Genomic DNA, 21,300 nt, shown 5'->3' with positions numbered 1-21,300 from the left:
CCTATGAAGATGTCTTGTGACAACCGACAGGTTGTCAAGATAGCATATAATCCTGTGCATCACGATCGGACCAAACATGTGGAAATAGATCGCCACTTTATAAAAGAAAAAAATACACTCAGGAGAAGTGTGCATTACCTACCTACCTACTAGACAACAAGTTGCAGACGTGTTAACTAAAAGTTTGAACAAAAACATGTTTGAAGAACTTATTGGCAAGCTAGGTTTGATAAACATCTACACTCCAGCTTGAGGGGGAGTGTTGGAATCCCTTATGATTAAGGACATAAAACTTACCTTATTACTAGGAGTTCCCTTGTAAATAGAAACTAATCTCAGTCACTGATTCTTAAGAAGTTAGGGATTGTTTCCTTGATTGTGTTATTCCTCTCTTTATAACTGTAAACTAATTAGTAGAAAAATAATATAGAGTATTTTTCTCTAAGTTTGTTCATCTAATATTTTGTTTTTATTGTAGAATAATTAAATTATTCGTTTCATTAATGATATTTTAGCACATTAAATATATATTGCGTTTAAAAATAATAAAATAGATTATATATTATTTTTATAGTGTTATATATTATGATTTTTAATTCAAATAATAATAATTATATTAAGAATTTTATTAAATTATATTTAATAATAATTATGTTAAAATATGGTTAAATTATTTATTATTTTATTAAATTATTTTAATAATAATCTTATTAAAATTTAATAACAATAACAATAATCTAGCTAAAAAAAATTCTGCTAAGGGTATTCTAGTCATTTTAGTTTTTTTTCCTTATGCTATTACAACATTATTCCATTTAACCAAACACAAGAATACTATTACAGTTCTATTCCATTCCATTCCATTCAACCAAACAATTGAATTACTGATTACAGCTTTATTACATTACAACTCTATTCAATTACAGCTCTATTCCATTACGGTGAACCAAACGTACCATTACTATGTTGATTAATAATACTAGATCATGAAACACTCACAATATTAAAGAAATAAATTATCTGAAAAATATATTAAAAATATTTATATTAAAATCAAGTAAAAATAATGTCATCATAGTATTATTTTATTGAAAAATATTAAAAATAAAAATATTCGTTTGTAAAAATATGATATATATTGAAGTTTATTTTTTTCATCGTTGGGGGCAACCCAACAAAGAAAGAGCAAAAAAAGTAAGAAGCCACACTCCAACCATAACTGCTGTCTTCCATTCCATAGCGTCAAATCACCCAAACAACAATAAAACTAATCTGCTGATGAAATTGCCACCGTGTCTCCGAAATGTCCCTTTGGTTACGATTCCAACAACTTCAAGCTTGGTCCTCTCAGTTGTATGATCTGCCAAGCTCTTCTCTTTGACTTCACCAAATGTATCCCTTGTTCACACCTCTTTTGCCAGTAATAATCAAATTAACCCCTTCTTTCTTTATCTATAAATTTCTCGGCTTTTCTTATTCTTTTTGGTGATGATAATTCTTTAGTAGGTCTTATTGGATTGCTTTCTTTAAATGATAATTTTTTGTCTTGTTTGATAATTTTTTTCTGTTTATCATGTCACTTCTTTGATCCATTTTTGACAATCTCTCTGTGCTTTTTAAATGATAGTAATGTATTTTCCTTAATTGGTCCTTCTTTTAATGATACTTTTATTCTGTTTAGAGTGTGTACATCTCGGTTTAAGGATTGTCTATTATGTGGAGCTGATATAGAGAAATTGGAAGCTGATACAAATCTTCAAAGCATGGTTGATCGGTTTATCGAAGGCCATGCAAGGATGAAGAGGCCACATGTTGACGCCAATGGAGGAGGAGGAGAGCAAGTTGTGAATGATGACAAAAAGGTTATTTACGAGGACATCTCGTTGGACAGAGGTGCTTTCTTGGTGCAACAGGCAATGAGGGTAACTCTTTGTTCATTGCTTTATTTCCTTATTCCTAGTAATAAGAGTCCTTCTGTATTTTCTTATATGAAATTAGTATTGGTTTGCTTCGTATAGGCGTTTCGTGCTCAGAATATAAAGAGTGCTCAATCTAGACTCATTATGTGTACCCAAGACATCTGAGTCCAATTAGAGAAAACGGGCAACACTTCGGAGTTTTGCTCACAACTGGGGGCAGTTCTGGGCATGCTTGGTGATTGCTGGTACGTTACCACACCCCTTTCTTGTCCCTTTTGTATTTATATCATCTGCAGATGTTTTAACAAGTGTTTAATGTTTAGGTACCGTATCCGTTGCTAAATGTTTGATTTATTTTGAGAGAGAAGAAGAACACGGTTTGGTTGTGCTTAATGCTTAGATAAAGAACCTGCTACCAAACAAGCATGTGAGGTCTGAAGATCTTTGAGCTATTGTAATCTGATTGATTTCCAATAGCAGAAAGGAAATGCCAATTCTGCCTTGTATAATACGGTTTGGGTTTCCATATTTTCTATTGCTGTTGTTAGCTTCATGGGGCGGGTCGAATTTATGCTAAATTTTAAACCCATTTTTTAGGCTTGAGCCCGATTCAGCCTGAAGATGAAAATGCTAAACCAGAGCTTGACCCACCCGGCAATAATAAAACAACAGTTGCCAGCCCAAAGACAAATTGGAAAGACATTAAAAAAAGCCACTTAGGCAGATTTGGACTGGGCCAAAAAAATTTCTGATGCCTAGCCAATTAGAAAACGGCTCTTATTTTTTATCCAAACCTCCCACTTTTCAGACAAATCTTTAGGCCTAGGCAGGTGGCCCGGCTCATAATCGGGTCTAACTTTGCTCCTTTTAGAAACATAATTAAAGAACTAGAGAAAGAAATAGTAAAAAATCAATAGCACTTAAGATGTCGGTCTAGACTCTGGAATATTGTTCTTGCCAAGGGTATTGCATTCATCTCTAAAAGATGATAATGCGATGGACAAGCTGGTTGACATGTCTGAGCTTTCATCAACATTTGGACTGTCATCTTTACTAAAGTTAATATTCATACTGGATTAGTTACCTGGGAGGATTCTCGAATTGTGTAACATTAAAGTTGCTATCATATTCGTGAACGAAGTAATTGGAGTTATATTCCCTTGTTATTCTTGAAATAATCTGGTTTATGAGGGAAAAATGAATTCTGATGTGAAAATATTTAACACATGATCTAGAAAAATTAGAGCCTCCCGTGAAAGCTTTATTTTTAGGGAAAGGCAAAACTCTCTCCTTGGGGACAACTAGACTAGACATCTTTGTATTTTGGAATTGTCTGAAGAAATATGAACATTCGAGTTTATTGCAGTCGAGCAATGGGAGATTCTGCTTCTGCAATAAATTATTTTGAGGAGAGTGTTGAATTCCTGACAAAATTGCCAACAGATGATCTGGAGGTTGTTGCACCTTAAACTTTGCTTGTGTTACTCACTGCCCGTAAAATTTTCAATAATGAGGTAACCCTGAACTTTAACTTTCTACAGATAACACATGCACTATCTGTTTCACTTAACAAAATCGGAGATCTCAAGTATTATGATGGAGATCTTCAAGCTGCAAGGTCTTACTATTTGCGCTCACTTGGTGTCAGACGTGATGTCATTAAGAATAATTCTGGTGTTGCTTCTCAGGTTAGCAACCTGTTCCTTTCCTTCCTGTAACTTCTTTCCTTTTCTGTTTAGCACCGGAGAAATTCTGTTGTTTTTTATTGGTTACAAGGTTATGTTTGATATGGATATGTTCAACTTTTTCCATGTATTTTGACCTTCCTTGAAGGATCATGTTGTTATACTCGTTTCTGAATTCGTACCAGACATGGATACCTAAAGAAAAGTTTAGTTTTGGAATGGCATAGGATGCTTTTGTTTCTATTGGAATATGGTGTAGCATTGTTTTTATCTTCTTGCTTCCTTATAGCAGGTTATAGATATAGCTGTCTCCCTGGCAAAAGTTGCAGATGTCGATAGAATTCTCGGAAAAGATGATGAGGCTATTGATGGATTTCAAGAAGCCATAAAGTTGTTAAGAGTCACTATCTCTGAAATCCAAAGAAGCTAGTCTTGAACCCCAGATAAGGTCACATTAGATGTAACTTCGAAGCAAATTAATAATCGGTATGTGATTTTTCTTTCTGTTTTCACTTGCAGCGCCTCTCCGTGCTTGCATTCCTCAGAACTCAACTTGAAGAGAAACAATCCAAAGCAACTGCGAGATTGGTGTCTCCGTAAGGAAAACTTACTACGATCCACAACAAAGGAGCCAAACTCGAGTTTGTCCGAGTAACAGGATCGGTTTCAGAAGAGATGATGTTTGTAGGATTAAAGATGTGTGTGCACGCCGGGGTTGTGAAGTACGAGGTCACACATTTGTCTACTAAAGTCTACTAAATCTTACATCAGAATTCAATGTCCTTTTTTTTTCGCTAGTTGGTATCCTTTGATCTATGGAATCATTTATGTGACCACAATAGAAAAAAATTGATTTAGATTTATTAAATACAAGATAAGATACATGTAAATTTTTATAAAAATATGACATGTAAACATAATCATGATATGAGATACAGTACATATTTCTTGCTGCAGGCTTATAATTTTGGATAAATGTATTGAAATTTGAATGCTACTGTGACAGTGTATGAATGGAATCAGGGTAAGTATTCCAGCATGTTAACCAGTTATAATCAACTGTTCCAAAAGTTTTATTTAAGTTAGAGAAGTATTAAAAAAATTTAAAAAAATTCTAATTAGCGAATTTTGAACAACAATGTGATGCTCGCTAAGGTGAATCAATATCTATTAATAAATAAAATATATTTTAAAACCAATTTGACGATCAAAAGAAAAATTATTTGAATTTTTAATTCATGAATTCGTGACATTTAAACAGTTTCATGACAAAAAAATAAACGATAAAAGATACGAGAAAAGAGAGTTTTAGATTAATACATACAGTGCGAATAGGGTTCATTCAACAATAATTTTAACAACCTAATGAATTAAATGGAAACAATGATCGTAACTAAAACGTAAAGTGACTAATAATTTTGTTACATTTACTTACTTTTTTTAATGGTTTGCCCCACGTTACAGTTTTATATTTTATATTTAGATTAGATAGGGATGAGAAATGTGATTAAGGCAAAGAGACCAATTTTGTAGCAACAGACCCATTTCATATGGAAATTCGATCACTACACTTGTAAAGAAAGAGAGATGATATGGGCTTGCAAAGAATGGTCGTAATTTACTCTTTTCATACCTCTATTGAGAAAAGAGTGGCTTATATGAAATGGTTATGCCACTAGTCTCTTCATGTTATACCTTGTAACCATGTTTTTTAAAAAAAAAAAAGTCAAGTAGAATCATCAATGAATTGTTGACATATATTCAACATTATTGTAAAGATTAAATCTTAAATTTTATTTTTAGGTACATAATCCACAACATATTCTCCTTTGATCTGCCTTGCCAATATCACAACCGGACTCACATCCGGACTCTTAAGGGGCAAAGGCATCTTAGATTTATCATTACATTTTAATATCCAAATTCGTAACTAACCTCTATCTCAGATTGTGACTTTAAAATAATGTGGAAAAAAACAAAAACAAAAATTCTTCAGATTATAATGTTAATTGACATAAAACTAATATTTGGCATCCAAAATCCTTAGAGAAGGATGATAAAACTAAACTTTCTCCTTTTATGACAAATCTTCTAACATTGTTCTGTCTCTTTAGAAGACAAAACTGTTTTAGAAGCCTTTGAACTACCGGGCTCGATCCGGCCGTGCTACGATCAAATCACAAAAAAGGGTAAAGTAGAGCAATACTATGATTTCTTTCATAAGACTAAATTTGCTGGAATTAAATCAATCTCTACTTACCAAGTCAGAAGGCCCGTCATTAGTTAAGAGAGTCCTTTTTGTTGTGTTAAAAACTGATCACAGCTCTTCGTGCATCTCTGATTCTGCATTATCTTCTTCGTTCTTTGAGCTATCTGACTCCTCAGCTGGTTTTTCATCTCCAGAGGTATCCTTCTCCGTTTCCTCATTATTTATGGGCTTCTCAGTCTTAGGCTTTGGCTTGGGGATTTTCTTAATGCTATCAGCCTAATCAAACAGCAATATGCATTTCAGGAAGCTACTTACAAATTCCAGAATTGATCAGCTAGAAATGGCAGCCATACCTTGTTTTGCACGAAGGTTACCTTCTCGTAGACTTCTTTAGATGTGAAAACAGGCGTGCTCAATCCAGACATCCTGGAGAGACAGCATGAAAGTAATTTTATAGAAAATGTAAGAACAAAGTCATAAACACAGAATATTCTGATAGTTAGCATTAAAGTAATTTAGTAAACAAGTAAGAACAAGCTCGTAAACACGGAGAATACTAATAATGATAGGAAATGCATGTTTTACTTGCATATGACTAAAAGTACGTTGATTAAATCTAAGAAAACAGAAGCAAATAATCAACAACAAAATGACCGCAGAAATTCTTCACCAACAATTATGTTTAAGGCTTAATAAAAATGAAACTGGATGCGAAAACTATCACTTTGAATACTTATAAGAACCCAAACAAAATAATATACCGGAAGTAGAAGATAAGGGGTGGTTTATAGGATGAGTAGGGTGGCAAATGGCATGGTGAGAACAAAGGAGTCAAAAATGGGCTGGGTTACCGTATAAGTTTAAAAAAAAGAAAACCACTAGTATCTTTGTCAAATATAGAGAAGAGACAAATTTTGAGGGCCTTGATAATTCGCAAATTCCAAATGGCTCTTGGACTTGCTTCTAATGATAAATATATATAAAATATTATGTGTTTTTTATTTACTTCTTTAGTATTCTTCTGTCATAAAATAGTTCTTTCTTATTTTACCCTTCACCTATGCAAATGATATGCAACTAGTTGGACAGCAGAAAAAAATTCTTTTTAATAATTTTCTGAAAGGTAAAGCTCTTAGAGCTTACATTTTTAAAAGAGGAATTTAGAAAGTAATTAAAATTAAGTGACAAGTTAGGCATTGCCCATATTAGTTAGAATATAACTTAGAAGTTAGAGATTGTATCCTATCATGCATATGTTTAGAAAACAAATGAAGATAACCAATGTTGACTTGCTATCCAGATGCTCTTAACATCGTACTAATAGCAATAACTTACTTCTGCTGCTCGGCCTCCTTTTCATCCAACCAAGTCTTGAACTTATCAATATTGATTGACAACTGAAAAGCAAAATGTTTGTAAGTTTCTGCCACAAACATAGGCAGATATCTATTCCAGAAAATACTACAAAATGAATTTGAAGAGAACAAATACCTCCTCTACTTTATCTTTTGGCAGCCAAGGTTTGTCCTTCTCCCACCCACGAATAGTCTACATAGAAACCCACAAAAATAAATATCCATGTAGAAAAATCTATATTATAAAGCCAACTAACGAAAAATCCATGTGGCACTAAAAGTTCATAAAAAAGATAATGTACTTCATCTAGATTGATGCTAGAATGTTTCTAAGGATTTCTTTTGGGCACAAGGAGCACTATGGCGTGAATACAGGGTGCCTACATGTACCCACTGTGCCCTTATCATTTAAGCTGAAGCCTAATTGGCTATAAATTCTTTGACATTTATAGAAATAATACAATTCTTTAACATTATGGAGTGTAAAGCATGTGCAAGGCATGGATAAATGCTGTTGTTTAGTGATGATATCTGATAATAACTTAAGGTTTGTTATTATATCTAGGTTGGAGCTCTCCGATATGATTAGATGTTAAGATAACTTCTTCAAGCAAACTGTTCCAATAGTTGAAGGAAATATGATAGAAGATTCTGAAAGGTGAAGAGCAGGATGTAGAAGGTGCCTCAATTTCTTTCTTCTTCTATGGAGACAGGCATTGAAGATTTTCAGACTAATAAGTCAAAATAGGTTTAAAAGAAGTCAGATTGGTTGTGGATTTCTCCTTCTGCAATTTGAAGAAAATTAGAGTGTTGAAGGAGGAAAAGGGATAAAACAGGGCTGCAGGATGCCCTTTGGTTCATGGATCTCAGTCTGGTCTCTTGGATTTCAGGAGAACAGTCCCTCCAAAAGATATCCCAAAATGCCAAGAAATGTAATGATGTTGGACCACATTAAAGAATTATTAAGCATTTATGGCTATATTTAGTATTTTGCAATTAAGAGTTTGTCAGTTGGAAGCTAAAATACTTTTTGAGTTCGTATTTCTTTGAAGCTGCAGGGTATAAATATTCAGATATTTACTGCAGATAGGTATTCTCTACACCTATTCTTCATCCCTAATTTCTCCTTCATTCTTTTCCTGTCCTCCTATTTTTCCTCCTCTGTTTCTCTGGCCCTTACATTTTCTGCCTACTTCTCCTCTATCTTCTCGTTTCTCGTCAGTTTTCCATCCAAAGACTTGTTCAAAATCAGATAATCATTGGTATCCATATTTGGTCCATTCAAAGAAGTACAAGAGGATTAAGGAATTAGTTATATTGAATCTGAGGTCACTGCCCCTGAAGAATAACAATGACTAACCAAACCTAAGTTGCCACATAACCTTTAGTAAAAACAGCATGTTGCAAATAAACAATCTTAAGTACCTGTTGCAATTCATTAAGGTATCGTCGCGCAAATTTTACTGCTTCTGGCCGTGCAGTCAACTCTTTAAATCTAAAAATTGGTCAGAGAAATTGTTTTAGTCCACTATTTTTAATTCCTTGTAACGAATGATTGTTCAGAATATAGTTTCCACAAAAAAGAGAACTTAATCCAAAGAAATATAGATGATACCGGAAAAATATTGGGTCAGTGGCAGCTTTTAACAAATTTAGGCGTTCTTGAAACTCTGTAGCAGTTGCATCTTCACCATCAGTATACAGCCATTCTTGAACCTGAACAAAGAAAATTCCCTATGCTCAATTTTTAATTCAGATAAACTGGCTAAAAAAATCTCTGAAAACACGAGATTAACCTCGTCAAGCTTTTTGATAACAGATTGGCGTTCATCATTTGAAGATATTCTTTCAAAGTCTTCAGATGTTTCAAACTGGTATAAGCAATAAGGTAATAGAAAATAAAATTAATAAGATATAAGATCAACTAAAGAACTGAATGCCATGGACCAGTGACTGCTCTAACAATCAACCAAACATAGTGAAAAAACTACAAGTTCTGGTTATGCAGAAAATCCAAACAGTTCTATTTTAAATTTGTTTAAAAAATGTGAAACGCGTAACTCAGAAAAACCATCACGAGGGATTGAAAATATAAAGCTAAATACATTTTAACCAGGAAAATTATTTGTTACAATGCCAATGGAGTTTTTAGATTCCACTTTTGAAGGGTGACACAAGTCCCATTTAGGGTGTAGTAAAAAATTTTAGAAGTTTAGTTTTAAAAAATGGACACGTGACATATTTGAAGCTTACTTGTGGAGTTAAAATATCCCAAATGGTAATATAACAAATACTAACCATATTAACAAAAAATGAATAAACAAACACAATCTTTGCACCTTCTCTTTCGTAGCATATATATATTCTTCAAGGTTATTTTTTAATTCTGCTGTCCTTCTCCGTTCTGCATCCTTCTTGTCCAATGCTTCCAATTTACTTTTAGCATTCAACAAAGATTCTTTTGAAAGAGGTATTCCAGGTCCCATTGTTTTCTCCACTATCTACATGGAAAAGAAAATGGGGGAAAGAGTAAGAAATATGAAATAATAATCAGCTTATACTGGATTATTTAGAAAAAGCATGGCAAATAATGGCATGAAACTAATTGAAGAAATTTTCTAACATAGGTTTCTTGTTTGCACCTTGAGTGGGATTCTGAAGGTCATCTTCTTCAGTTTTTTTTCTGTACCAAGATCCACTGTATTTGGTTCAGTGGTACTGTTAGATGCATTACTGATCTCTCCATCTGACTCCAAGCTATTGCTATTTTGTTCAGAAGTGTTTTCAGCACCTAGATCAACAGATACATTGGAAGAAGCAATGGTTGAATTCTCCACGGTCAAATTCCTTTTAGGAACTTCTATCCATTCTGTTACTTGAAAAGCAGCCTCTGCTTGATCCAGAGAAAGAATTCCACTTCTACTAAGAGAGAAATGCAAATTTGTTTTGATGGGAGAAGACAAATTCCGAGATGAGTACCTAAGAATGGCACAGATGAACAAAAGAACTTGATTATTTCCAGCAGAAAGAGTTAAAGAAAATTGTAATAAAGCATAAAGTAGGTGTTTGCTATTAATTAAATAATAACATTAGTATTAAACATAGGTGATCTTTGACCAGATAAAAAAATCATAGAAAGGTTTAGTTTAGTTGGTTTGTTTTGAACTTCCTATGTGAGATAAGAGGAAACAAGAAGCCTAATCTGTAAATCAGCTATTAATCATTCATTTAACTATGCAATTTAATAACTTCATTTGAATCATTTGAACTACTTAAATAAATTAACACTACTTATTTCAACGAATTTGTGCCAAAGATGATAGGATGCCAAAAATTAGGTTGAAAATGTCGAAAGTTTACATTTGAGCCTCCAACTCCAAGTGTGTAAACTTAGAAACTCCAAAGCAAACTATGAACCAAAAAGGTTTCCATGCCAGTATTCATTTTCATTTGTTTCAAATATTGTGAGACCAGCAGTTTTACTTGTTTCAAAATCCCCTTGAAAAGAAACTAAACTAAACCAAACAATTAACACCCCAAACATTGAAAGTGGGCAGAGATCAGCAAGATCCTTACTTATTGGCTGCATCTGTTAAACCAGAAACTGCATACTGAGCAAACACAGGGGAGGAAAGCCCAGGAGGTAAAAGACCTTCATTATCATAGGCAAGCAACAATTCAAAATCTTTGCTGCGATTAAAGGACTTGAAAATCTGTAATGGAAAGTTTGACAATACCATTAGTAAAACTAGAAAGAATATGAGTGGTGCTTTTAAATCTCCAACTCTACAATATGGGTTCAAACAACATATTATTTTTTACCTTGCTGGGAAGCTTTTTCATCCTTGGCACAAGTAAAAGCCTGGTATCCCCATCTTTTGAAAGATCAGGCCCATCTAATTCCATGAAAAAACTGTAGGAGGAACCATCAACCATCCCCAGCTTACGGTTCAACTTAATCCCGTCACTTAAATTTGCAGCATGTAGTGCTGCACCAAGAACAATAGCTTCATCAGCATCCAGATGTTTGTCCAGATCTTTCCTTCCAAAATATTCCAGGAGCTTAACCTGTTAAGGGAAGAGGGAGTTTACTTCAGTTTGTCTTTCATCAACTAAACATATTTCAATCTATGGAAATTACATGGCAGAGATCATTTTGGCAAGTTCATCTTTCTTATAACTAACTGAATCACACTGCAAAGAAGTATAACTTATTATGATGCAGGGTCTCCAAATTTATACCAAATATGCATGTTGCTTTTGTTTCTTTCCTTTATGCTTTTTTTTCCTTTCCTTTGGTACTTGTTCAGTGCACATCACAATGGCGAGCTGTCTATTAAGGAAGATATTTCAAGATCTTAAATGCACAGAGTAAAGAAAAATAATATCTAAGAAAAGTAAGATATCTAGTTATACCCACAGAAATTTTGATAGCTGCGTAGCAGGTTGCAACATTCAAATATTTTTATTTCATGTTGGAAACACCACCAAACATGAATTATGTAATATGCCATCATACTATTAATATATTAATGGAAATAGAAGCTTCCCAAACATGACATGAAAACTTCATCCAGCTGCAAATAATTCTAGAAAAAGGTCCAAGGAATTTGCTTTAAAGTTTTCACCAAGATTTACAAGATTATATTTGCTTTAGTATTTGCAAACTATCATTACAAAAACAACATGCGGAGAATGATACTTAAACTAACCAGGTCAACAGAAAGAAGAAATTTATCGCAATTCCATACTACAACTACGACAATCCTATCTAGCACAAGGAAAATATAAATTGATGTGATCCCACATCCATTAAGTATTAGATTTACTATGGTCTTATATTCAAGTTGAAACTCTCCACCTATTGCCTTAGGTTTTAGGATGGATGCTTGACATGGTATAAGAGTTCAATTTTTCTTGCCTACCCCATGTAAGGTAGACCCCCTTGTCAGGTTGTCCATGTGTAGGGTCCTTGTTGAGCTACACAAGGGGGGGGAAGTGTTAAATGGTGTTATCCCACATTTACTAAGTATTGGGTTTCCTGTGGTATTTTGTTCAAGTTGAGTCTGCCCCTATGGCTTACTGGTATATATCTGCAAATTTAGGAGAAAGTGTAGTACAAACCTGCAACTTTGGAACTCTAGTAGCACCTCCAATCAACTCCACGGCATATATATCATCAGCTTGCAAACCTGAATGCTTCAGCACTTCTTTCACAGGCATAAGAGATTTATCCCAAAGGTCCCCACAAAGCTCTTCAAACTTCTCCCGAGTTATCGTGCTCCTGAAGGAAGAAAAGAAGAACAAAATAATTTTCACACAAGAACATGTGTTACACTCGTATACTACCACAAATTCCAAACATTTGCCCAGCTTATTTTCTCTGTGGTTTTGTGATTTCAGCCTTATGAAACGACACCTAAGGTTTGTCTTCTAGCTCAAATTTTATTTTTCTTCTTTTGATTTACTCTTTTTTATTCAGCTTCAGATCTGAAAGCAGCCACAACAAATAGACACAGCTGACCTCCATAACTTATTTTATAAGAAAATTTTAAACGATCAAAAATCTAAGGATTGAATGAGATTAAAGGGAAAAATAATCAGGGAGAACAAGGAAAAATAGCTACACCATCCTTAGCGTCCTAGACAGCTAATGGATTAAGATGATATACAAAAAAACAAGTACTCTATTCCTTTTCTTCCCTTCTTAAATTGTAAAGAAGAACTAATAGGTCTTTTCCTTATCATTTAAGCAAACACCACAGGAAACTATAATACTTTTGAAGGAATGGTGAATGCCCCAATAATCTATAGGGGAATATAAAAGAAAGAATGTCTATCTTAAATTGTCTAGAGACTGTTACATGATATCTTGGCCTTAACAAGATAGAATACGTGAAAAAAATAGTTAGAAGAAAATATTTAAAGCAACAAGTGGCAAATGAGGTCCCAGGTAAGTTAGTATAGCTGCAGCTAAACTGCATCCAGCTAAGACAAGTCAACAGTTTCAGAAAAACATTAACCTCTAGGCTTGGGTTCAACCATAAATTTAATTTTTAAAACCATTTAAAATGTTTCAGCTATATCCGATAGCTCTTTGGTTCATAAAAGAAATTCCTAAGCTACCTCAAAGAACAGAGACTTGCAATGAGAAACTATGAGGCTTCACAGAATAAACTTTCTCGGATACATCACAGACCTCAAGAATTATTTTTCATGGAACAGAAATATACAAAGCTATACGCAATAACAGGAATAGATGTGTTGGAAGCATGTACTAAAACTAGATTAGATTATTCAAAGGCTACATACCTGAAGTCCCGATCATCGTGAAGAGATTCAACAGATATTGGAGCTGCGGTATTTGCACTTAAAATTTCTTTTGTACGCTTAACCTGTTTCTTCAATTTAGCCATTGCCTTGGGATACTTCCTCACGTCAACCCCGTTTCCAACTTGCTTATTGAATTCATCTGCAAAGTACTCAACTAGCCGTAATTCCATGTTCTGTCCTCCAAGTCCCGAGTCCCATCTAACATCCTTCACCTGATAAAATGCTAAACGTTAATAGCCAAGGAAACAATAGCCAAATGCGGTATAGTGTGACAACAAATTGTGAGCCCAAGATCTGAACAATAGTGTTACACCCCAAAGATAGAGCATGATGCGGCAATATTACCCTAGAACAATGCTCTACAACTATAATTATTTTTTCAAGGTAACATAACTAGAAAATGGCAAATGTAAACTACAAACAGTTTCCAAATTTGTAAAAAACAAATGCAATGAGAGTGTTGTTTTTTTTTACCTGGAATTGATTGGCAGAAACAGTTTTCCCAAACTCCTTAGCATTATAAGCAGAAAAATAAACAAGAGCTGCATAAGTACTACTCGAACCCATATCATAAAAAATCACATGCCTCGAACCATTCGAGAAATCCTTATCGATCCCATACTGCAATGCCGCCCCCGAATGCTCATTGATCAACGAAATCACGTTTATTCCCGCCAATTCAGCCGCCGTCATCAGCCCTTTCCTCTCCGCTTGTCCAAAATACGGCGGCACCGATATCACCATATCTTTAACCATCGCTTTCGAATGAAACTCCGCCAAATTCGCAGCGTACTTCAAAATCATCCCTAACAACTCCTCGATCGAGTAACTAACGTCGTCCGAAACTCGAATCATCGCGGCACCTCTAAAATCCTCCACTACATCAAACGGAAGGTACATTGCATCCGCGAAACGCTTGACGTCTCGGTAGGGCTTTCCAACCATGTCTCGGAGATTGGAGAACACTTTGTCGGGATAACGAGCTACGATTCCAGCAGCTTCTTCGGCGAGTAAGCGAGTTTCGGATTGGAATGCTACTAAGGCGGGGGATTTTCTCTTGGACATCTCGTTGATGGCAATGGTGATCGGAATTTGGCCGGGTTTTAGATTGACTACGGCGACTTTCAGCCATTCAGAACCTAGATCTATGCTAGAAACGGCGGATTCGGACTTAAACAGGAATAACGATAGTAGGGATAAGGATACCCCTAATCTGAATAACATATTCCTCATTAGAATTACGTATATTTTTGTTTAATTAAGATAATATCTGAATTCTGTAAGGAATGGAGAGAAGAGGCGGAGAAGGTTGTTGGGAGAGTTTGAGGAAGTTATGATTTTTCTACGTAAGGGAATGATTTATGTGAAGCGCCACGTGGAAAATTAGACACGTGGCGTGTTTTGAGATGCTTAGAATTGTTTTGCGTACTTGCTGAAAGTAGTTCTTTTTGAGGTTAGATTTTTGCATTTTCTAGCTTAAATAGAAGAAAATGGCATAATGATAAAGTTGGTGTTAAATGTTTATATCTTTTATTAATTTGATCCTTATTTCTTTTTTAGTAAAAAAAGTCGATTTTGACAATCAATCTTTAAAAAAGAGTCATATTATTATTTTTAATTAAAATGTTAATTAAAATGTTTAAATTTTAAACAAAACGACTTGTAATCCACGTGTATTTCATGCTAAATTTTTAATTTTGTATTATTTTATTTTATTTTTGATTAAATTATTATTGACATCACATACAAGGAAAATAGTGTTATGTCAAATGAAGCACATATGGATAGGAGCGAGCTAGAAAATTCTTTTAGGGTCGAAATTAAATTGTAATTTTATGATAGTAAAAATATAATTTTAAAGGATTAAATCAAAATTTTATTATTTTTAAGGGGGTCAAAGTGTAATTTTATCTTTATTAATTTAAATTTTTAAAAATTTTAAACAGCTAAAATGGATCCATTTTTCCATTTTAGGAGGGCCACGGACTCGCTAACCCCTTTTAGATTCGCCTCTGCATATGAACTGTCACGCTAACATCATTTAAAAATTAATATTTTAATTAATATTTCTATTTAGAAAGTAATTTAATTAAATTTTGAAAAATTAATAGTTAAATTTTACTTAAAAAAAAAATAAAGATCAAATTCACAAAAAAAATAAGAAATTGATTTCTAAAAATTATATCCCTAAAAAGAAAATCTTGGTCTTATATCTCTGATGCAATAGGCGTTCGTACGTTTTAAGTTGGTTAATTACGAATACGTGCCACCTTATTTATTTTATGTGATAAGGAGCTTTCTTTCTTAGTTTGTTAAACAAAAGGTAGAAGAGATGTTGATGGTATTTCTATTTACAGAAGTAATCCTATTGTTTCTCATCTTTTATGTGTAGATGACTTCTTCTTTCGAGCAAAAGCTACACAATATCACACTATTAATAGCTCTTCTGTTAGAAATGATTTTTATGCCAGTTTCGTCATTAATTTGAAATTTTAATTATCAGTTAATTTAGTTTAAAATTGGATAAGTAATTAAATTAAAAATTAAAATTAGAAAACCAAAACACATAAAGTGAAAATATTAATTATCATTCAACATGCTAAATTAATATATAATTTAATTAGAAAATTGATCATATAAAATAAGAACATTAATTTTATCATTAACAATGATAATCTACCTTTTTATCTTCATTAAAAGTTATTTTGACATAAATAACCACACCTTTCATACTAAGTAAAATATAAATTATTGTATATTATATAAAATAAAAATAATTCATACATGAAATATGTGCATGTTTAATACAGGTATAATAATTTATTTGATTCTTTAACTTTATAAATAATTATTTTAATATTTCATTTAATTTTTGGTTTTTTAGTTTTTAACTTTGCATTTTTATCAAATCACTTCAAAATAGATAGAAAGATTAACGTTTTTTTAACTTTGTTGGTGTAGCATATATATTGATTGTCACGTGAATGACAAGTCAATATTTAATTAATTTTAAATTTTAAATTAAAAATCATTAAAATTATTAAAATTAATATTTATTTTTAAAATTAAAATTAATTAAATGTTGGTATGTCATTCATGTGTATAGTTAACAAAATTAACAAACGGTAATTTTTCATCCATTTTAGAGTAATTTAAAATTAAAAGAAGTGAAAAAATAAATAAATAGTTAAAATATTTTTTATAAAGTTAAAGGACCAAAAAATTATTATACTTTTTTCTTTTTTCGTATATTTTGGTAATCATATGCCATACTCATATACGAATGTGTTAGAACAATACGGTTTGGTAGCCACTACTTTTAACCCCATTATTTACTTCTTTGGGATTAAAGAAACTCAAGTGGCTGAGTTGCTTCTAAAACTTCCTCCGCTTGGTTAATTGAGGAACATGACTTCCTTGTGACTATTCCTGATTTGCCCACTATTTTAGTAATCCCTTAATGCCGATATTGGCAAGCTAACAGTCTTTCTCGACTATATAGGTAGCGGCGAGAGAGAAAAAGTTTTCAGACTCAAAATTAAATTATATATTTTTACAATTGTAAAAATAAAATTTTATTATTTTAATATTCTATAATTTTATAATTTTTAAAAAATTAAATTAAATTATTATTTAAGGTAAAATATAATTTTACCATTACTAATTTAAAATTTTATAAATTATAAAAAGCCTAAATAGTAAATTTTCCATTTTAAAGGGAATCAAAGTCCCTACCAGCCCCCTAACTTTGCCACTATTCAATAAGATAACTCTTGATGATTCGTTACTTGTTATATGCAAGGGGATCAAGGCTCGAATAAGGAATCCTTATTGAATATCTCTATATTTATAGAACTAAATTTTTATTCTACTTGATATATAACTCTAACATTAATGCCGATTGAGTCTTAACTCGATTGACATCAACATTGTTGCCACTGCAAGAGGAGGATGTGGGTTCAAGTGCGTTGAAACGCATTATCCTCCTACTTAAGGGTTAGGGAGGGGCTATGAACAGTTATAAGTATTGTATCAAAAAAACAGATATGATAAGATCCTATAATGAAATTAATGTTAAAAAAAAACTAACATTAATTAAATAATATTAAAAGCTATGAATTAAAAGATATAATCAATCTACTTATCAAAACTACTCTACTTATCCCTTTATATTTTATCTTTAGACTTTTATTCAAATTATAACTCTATTTTAGAGTCATAAAATTATCACATGTTGATGTTGTTTAAAAATATTGTATAATATTCATTTAGAAAAGAATTCTATATTAAATTATTATTTTTAGATGTCAATGATGAAAAATAAAGACTATTATCTATTTTAATCAGTTTAAAAGTTTTTCTTAACTCGTGTTTTAAATAGAATAACGATATAGGTTATAGATTATGGACAAGCATGAACAAATATAAATAAAAGGTTAAAATATGTAGTAAATTTATGTAGCTTTCATAAATTTAGAATTTAGTTTATATACTTTTATTCCTAAAATATTTTTAAATAGATTATATATTATGGACAATCATGTACAGATATAAATGAAAGGTTAAAATATGTAGTAAGTTTATGTACTTTTCAGAATTTAGAATTTAATTCATGTGCTTTTATTCCTAAGAATTTAGTTCCTCTACTTTTATAATTTCAAAATTCAAGTCTAATTGTTAATACTTTTAAAATAATTTTCTTAAATTCAAGTTCATTGAACAAATTCAAGTTCATTAGAACAATATTTTTAGTTACATTGTTACCAAGTAACTTTATTTATTTATTTCAAAATGTCACACCAATAAATTTAACAAAAAGAATTAATAATGTTAACAATTTAACCTGAATTTTAAAATCTGAAAAGTACAATGACTAAATTCCTGAGAACAAAAGCACATTGACTAAATTCTAAATTTGTGAAGAGCACAAGAACCAATGGCATATTTTAACCTAAATGAAATCCACCTAACATGAAATCCCAAATACTTCATTAGCAAACATAAAAGCTATGCTGCTCCAACGCTTCTATTATATTATTTGTTTTTTCATATTTGGTATTTGTGTCTAATACATGGGTATGAAATATATAATCTCTAGTATCCTCCAAATGAATGAAAAATGCTATATAAACCTAATCATACCCATTCGGATACATACCCATAAATGATATTCACGCTCAAATCCAAGTAACATAACATGAAAGAATAAGTTAATCATAGTAAACATGAAACAATGGCACAGAAAATTGAAAAAAAACTGACAAAATCTTAACTTATAAGTTCAACAAATGTTTCACCACTCAAAAGCTAAAACATTTTCAGATTGCATTTGAGATAAACAAGGGAAGAAGCTATACTTGGCATCGGGTGTAATCAGGAAATATTGGCATTCTTCAGAGACTTGCAGACCACTACACCCGCAGATGTCCGCATCAAGTACTCCCCAAGCATTGCAGTACATGAAGCATCAATTTTAAGATGAGGCTGCACCGATTCCCAAATCTTTTTCTTTTGAACCTGCACAAATTCAGAACAGTAGTAATTAGAAAACATTATATGGAGGAATATGTGTCCAACATAAATATGATCAAATTTTCTATGTTTTTTCACGTATTTTGGAGGAACCTTGGAAGTTAAATCCCCATGCCTATGAGTTGGATATAAGTATCAAACAAGATTACTTCAAAAGAAAAATAAACGTCGAAGCAACATAGGCAGATGCAGAATGAATGGTATGGTCAAATGAACTCAATACTCTCATTGGAAGCATCAAATCTTTTAGCTTTCTCCTATTTTCAGATTGGGACTAGGTTATGTAAAAAAGGTCCTATAGAATTAGCAATATGCCTACAACAACTTCAACCATGACTTTCTCTGCAGCTACTACTACTAGGGATGTAATTGGACAGAGTTGAGCACAAGATGAACGAAGTTTGAGCTCAACTCAAAATTTGATGTTCAAAGCTAAGCTTGATCAAGCATTCAAAATCAAAATCAAAATCAAACTGCTCTAGCTCAATCAATTAAAGCTCGTTTACTTTTACCTAATAAAGACTAAGTTAAGAGTCTCATGCTCAACTTCAAATTTGATTATTTATGCTCCATCCCAATGTCAAATTCAAGTCCAACTTGAGTTTTTCAAAACTAATTAAATATGTTAAAACTCTCTATTCTTTTTAAAGCTCAATTACGCTTATGAACTACTCAAGTCAAGCATTAGCATACTTGAAATTGGCCTGCTCAAGAGAACAATCACTGTACCAAATTTGAATCTTTTCTAAGCCAAACCTGAGTATCTTCTGAACATCGATGTGTGATTCATACCCTAATTACTACCAAACCAAACAAATTCAATATCAGGATGCATGAACGGATGCTACTGCCTACTTGACTCACGTTTGACCCCTCAATTACTAAAAGGGTAATTCAGGAGATTATGATTCTTCAAGAGTTGAGAGCGAATGGATATTCTATATATATATATATATATAAAGAAGAAGCATACTTACTGGATAACAAACTAAACAACTTAGTTCAACATCTATCTATCTATCAATCTATAATATATGGCACTGTATGTCAAAGTTTCAAGAAGGATTGAAGTGAAGCAGGTGATACCTGGTTGGGTGTAGCAGGTTCAGGTTGGCTATCTTTATCGTCTTCAGTCCCAAACCATATTCTCTCGCCGGGAATTGTACCGTCGGGGGGCATAAGAAGCTCAACAGTCTCATGCGACGCATCGGAAGCAGCCATTAGCATTCCACAAGACTTCACACCTCGCATGTTCCTCGGCTTCAGATTAGCAAGAACAACCACTTTCGCATCCTGAAGAAGATCTAAAGGCATGTATTTAACAAGCCCGCTGCAGATGATTCTGGGTTCAGGCTCGCCTACATCCACTTCTTCCACGTATAGAGAATCGGCTTCTTCATGTCTCCACGCTTTGATTATTCGGCCAACCCTTATGTCGAGCAGGTTGGCTGCATTCTTTATATCGTCCGCCGACTGAGAATTTTCCGCCTCCGTAGCCGGCGGAGCTGTGGCTGTGGCCTCCACGTTGACGTCCGGAGACGCACAAAACGAGGGAAAACCCCTGAGAATGGTAGGATTATAAGGGGAAAACAGAGGTTTTAGGCTTCGACTCGTTGGAAATGAGTGAATGGGTAGCTTAATCTTCGCACTACGGAGGATGGGAAGCGATAAGGTACATAAAGATAAGCCTCTCAGGCCAACTGTCGCCGCCACCATTGCAACTGATAGCAGCGAATCAACCTGGAATGATAGGAAATAAGACTTAATTGATGCCAGTCTCTGCGAATATTAGACAATCTAACACGCAAAGAAAAACCTAGAAAATAAAAAGGAGAATTTACCAAAGGGGAATAGAGAATCGATATGTTAGAAGTCCACCGTAGAAGTGCAGCGTCGGAGGAATGTACCAGTAGGCTACTGATAATGAGAGGTGTTAATTGAGTCGAGCTCAAGCTTTCAAAATTTTCTGAGATAAAATAAGAGTAAATTGCAATTAAATTTATTAAACTATTAGTAAGTTTAAATTTTGGTCACTCAACTTTAAAAAGTTACAAAATGGTTATTAAATATTCGAAAGTTTTTATTTAAGTCATTGGGTTCTTAAAATAGTCATTTATAATTCATCATGCACGGTCTCCCACCGTATGATAATCGTTCATCCATAATCATTTTGTCCCTCACTAAAGTATCCGTTAGTTCAAATTCAACTGAACCAGAATCAAATCTCAACCTTGTCCAATTTCGTTGCTATCTTTTCTTGATTTTCC

The 21,300-nt window shown here is 33.0% G+C and overlaps 2 protein-coding genes and 1 pseudogene across 3 annotated transcripts; 1 reads left to right on the top strand and 2 right to left on the bottom strand.

Moving 5' to 3' along the window:
• Window positions 1-1,168: 1,168 nt before the first annotated feature.
• Window positions 1,169-4,569, top strand: LOC105776959 (protein NCA1-like; annotated as a pseudogene).
• An 802-nt stretch (window positions 4,570-5,371) lies between these two features.
• On the bottom strand, window positions 5,372-14,830 carry LOC105776958 (heat shock 70 kDa protein 17). Of its 2 annotated transcripts, XR_001128151.2 has the most exons (15): window positions 13,976-14,830; window positions 13,481-13,713; window positions 12,293-12,452; window positions 10,991-11,236; window positions 10,745-10,881; window positions 9,811-10,147; window positions 9,508-9,669; window positions 8,965-9,039; window positions 8,784-8,884; window positions 8,594-8,663; window positions 7,305-7,361; window positions 7,149-7,210; window positions 6,167-6,239; window positions 5,865-6,089; window positions 5,372-5,770 (listed from the first exon to the last, which is right to left on the bottom strand). XR_001128151.2 is itself a non-coding variant. In XM_012599947.2 (14 exons), the coding sequence occupies exons 1-14, from the start codon at window positions 14,732-14,734 to the stop codon at window positions 5,922-5,924; spliced, it is 2,640 nt and encodes an 879-aa protein (XP_012455401.1). In that variant the 5' UTR covers window positions 14,735-14,830; the 3' UTR covers window positions 5,372-5,921. The 2 variants fall into 2 exon arrangements, 1 of the variants encoding a protein (XP_012455401.1); XM_012599947.2 differs by having other exon boundaries at window positions 5,372-6,089.
• Window positions 14,831-18,747: 3,917 nt separating this feature from the next.
• LOC105777977 (uncharacterized) lies at window positions 18,748-21,052 on the bottom strand. Its single transcript, XM_012601516.2, has 3 exons — window positions 20,875-21,052; window positions 20,120-20,773; window positions 18,748-19,018 (listed from the first exon to the last, which is right to left on the bottom strand). Exons 2-3 carry the CDS (start codon window positions 20,747-20,749, stop codon window positions 18,875-18,877), a joined length of 774 nt encoding a protein of 257 aa, XP_012456970.1. The 5' UTR covers window positions 20,750-20,773; window positions 20,875-21,052; the 3' UTR covers window positions 18,748-18,874.
• Between the last annotated feature and the right edge of the window lie 248 nt (window positions 21,053-21,300).

Source organism: Gossypium raimondii, chromosome 10 (assembly GCF_025698545.1).
Source record: "Gossypium raimondii isolate GPD5lz chromosome 10, ASM2569854v1, whole genome shotgun sequence".
Lineage (NCBI taxonomy): Eukaryota > Viridiplantae > Streptophyta > Magnoliopsida > Malvales > Malvaceae > Gossypium > Gossypium raimondii.
The sequence above is the reverse complement of the archived record's forward strand: the minus strand, read 5'-3'. Positions and strand labels throughout refer to the sequence as shown.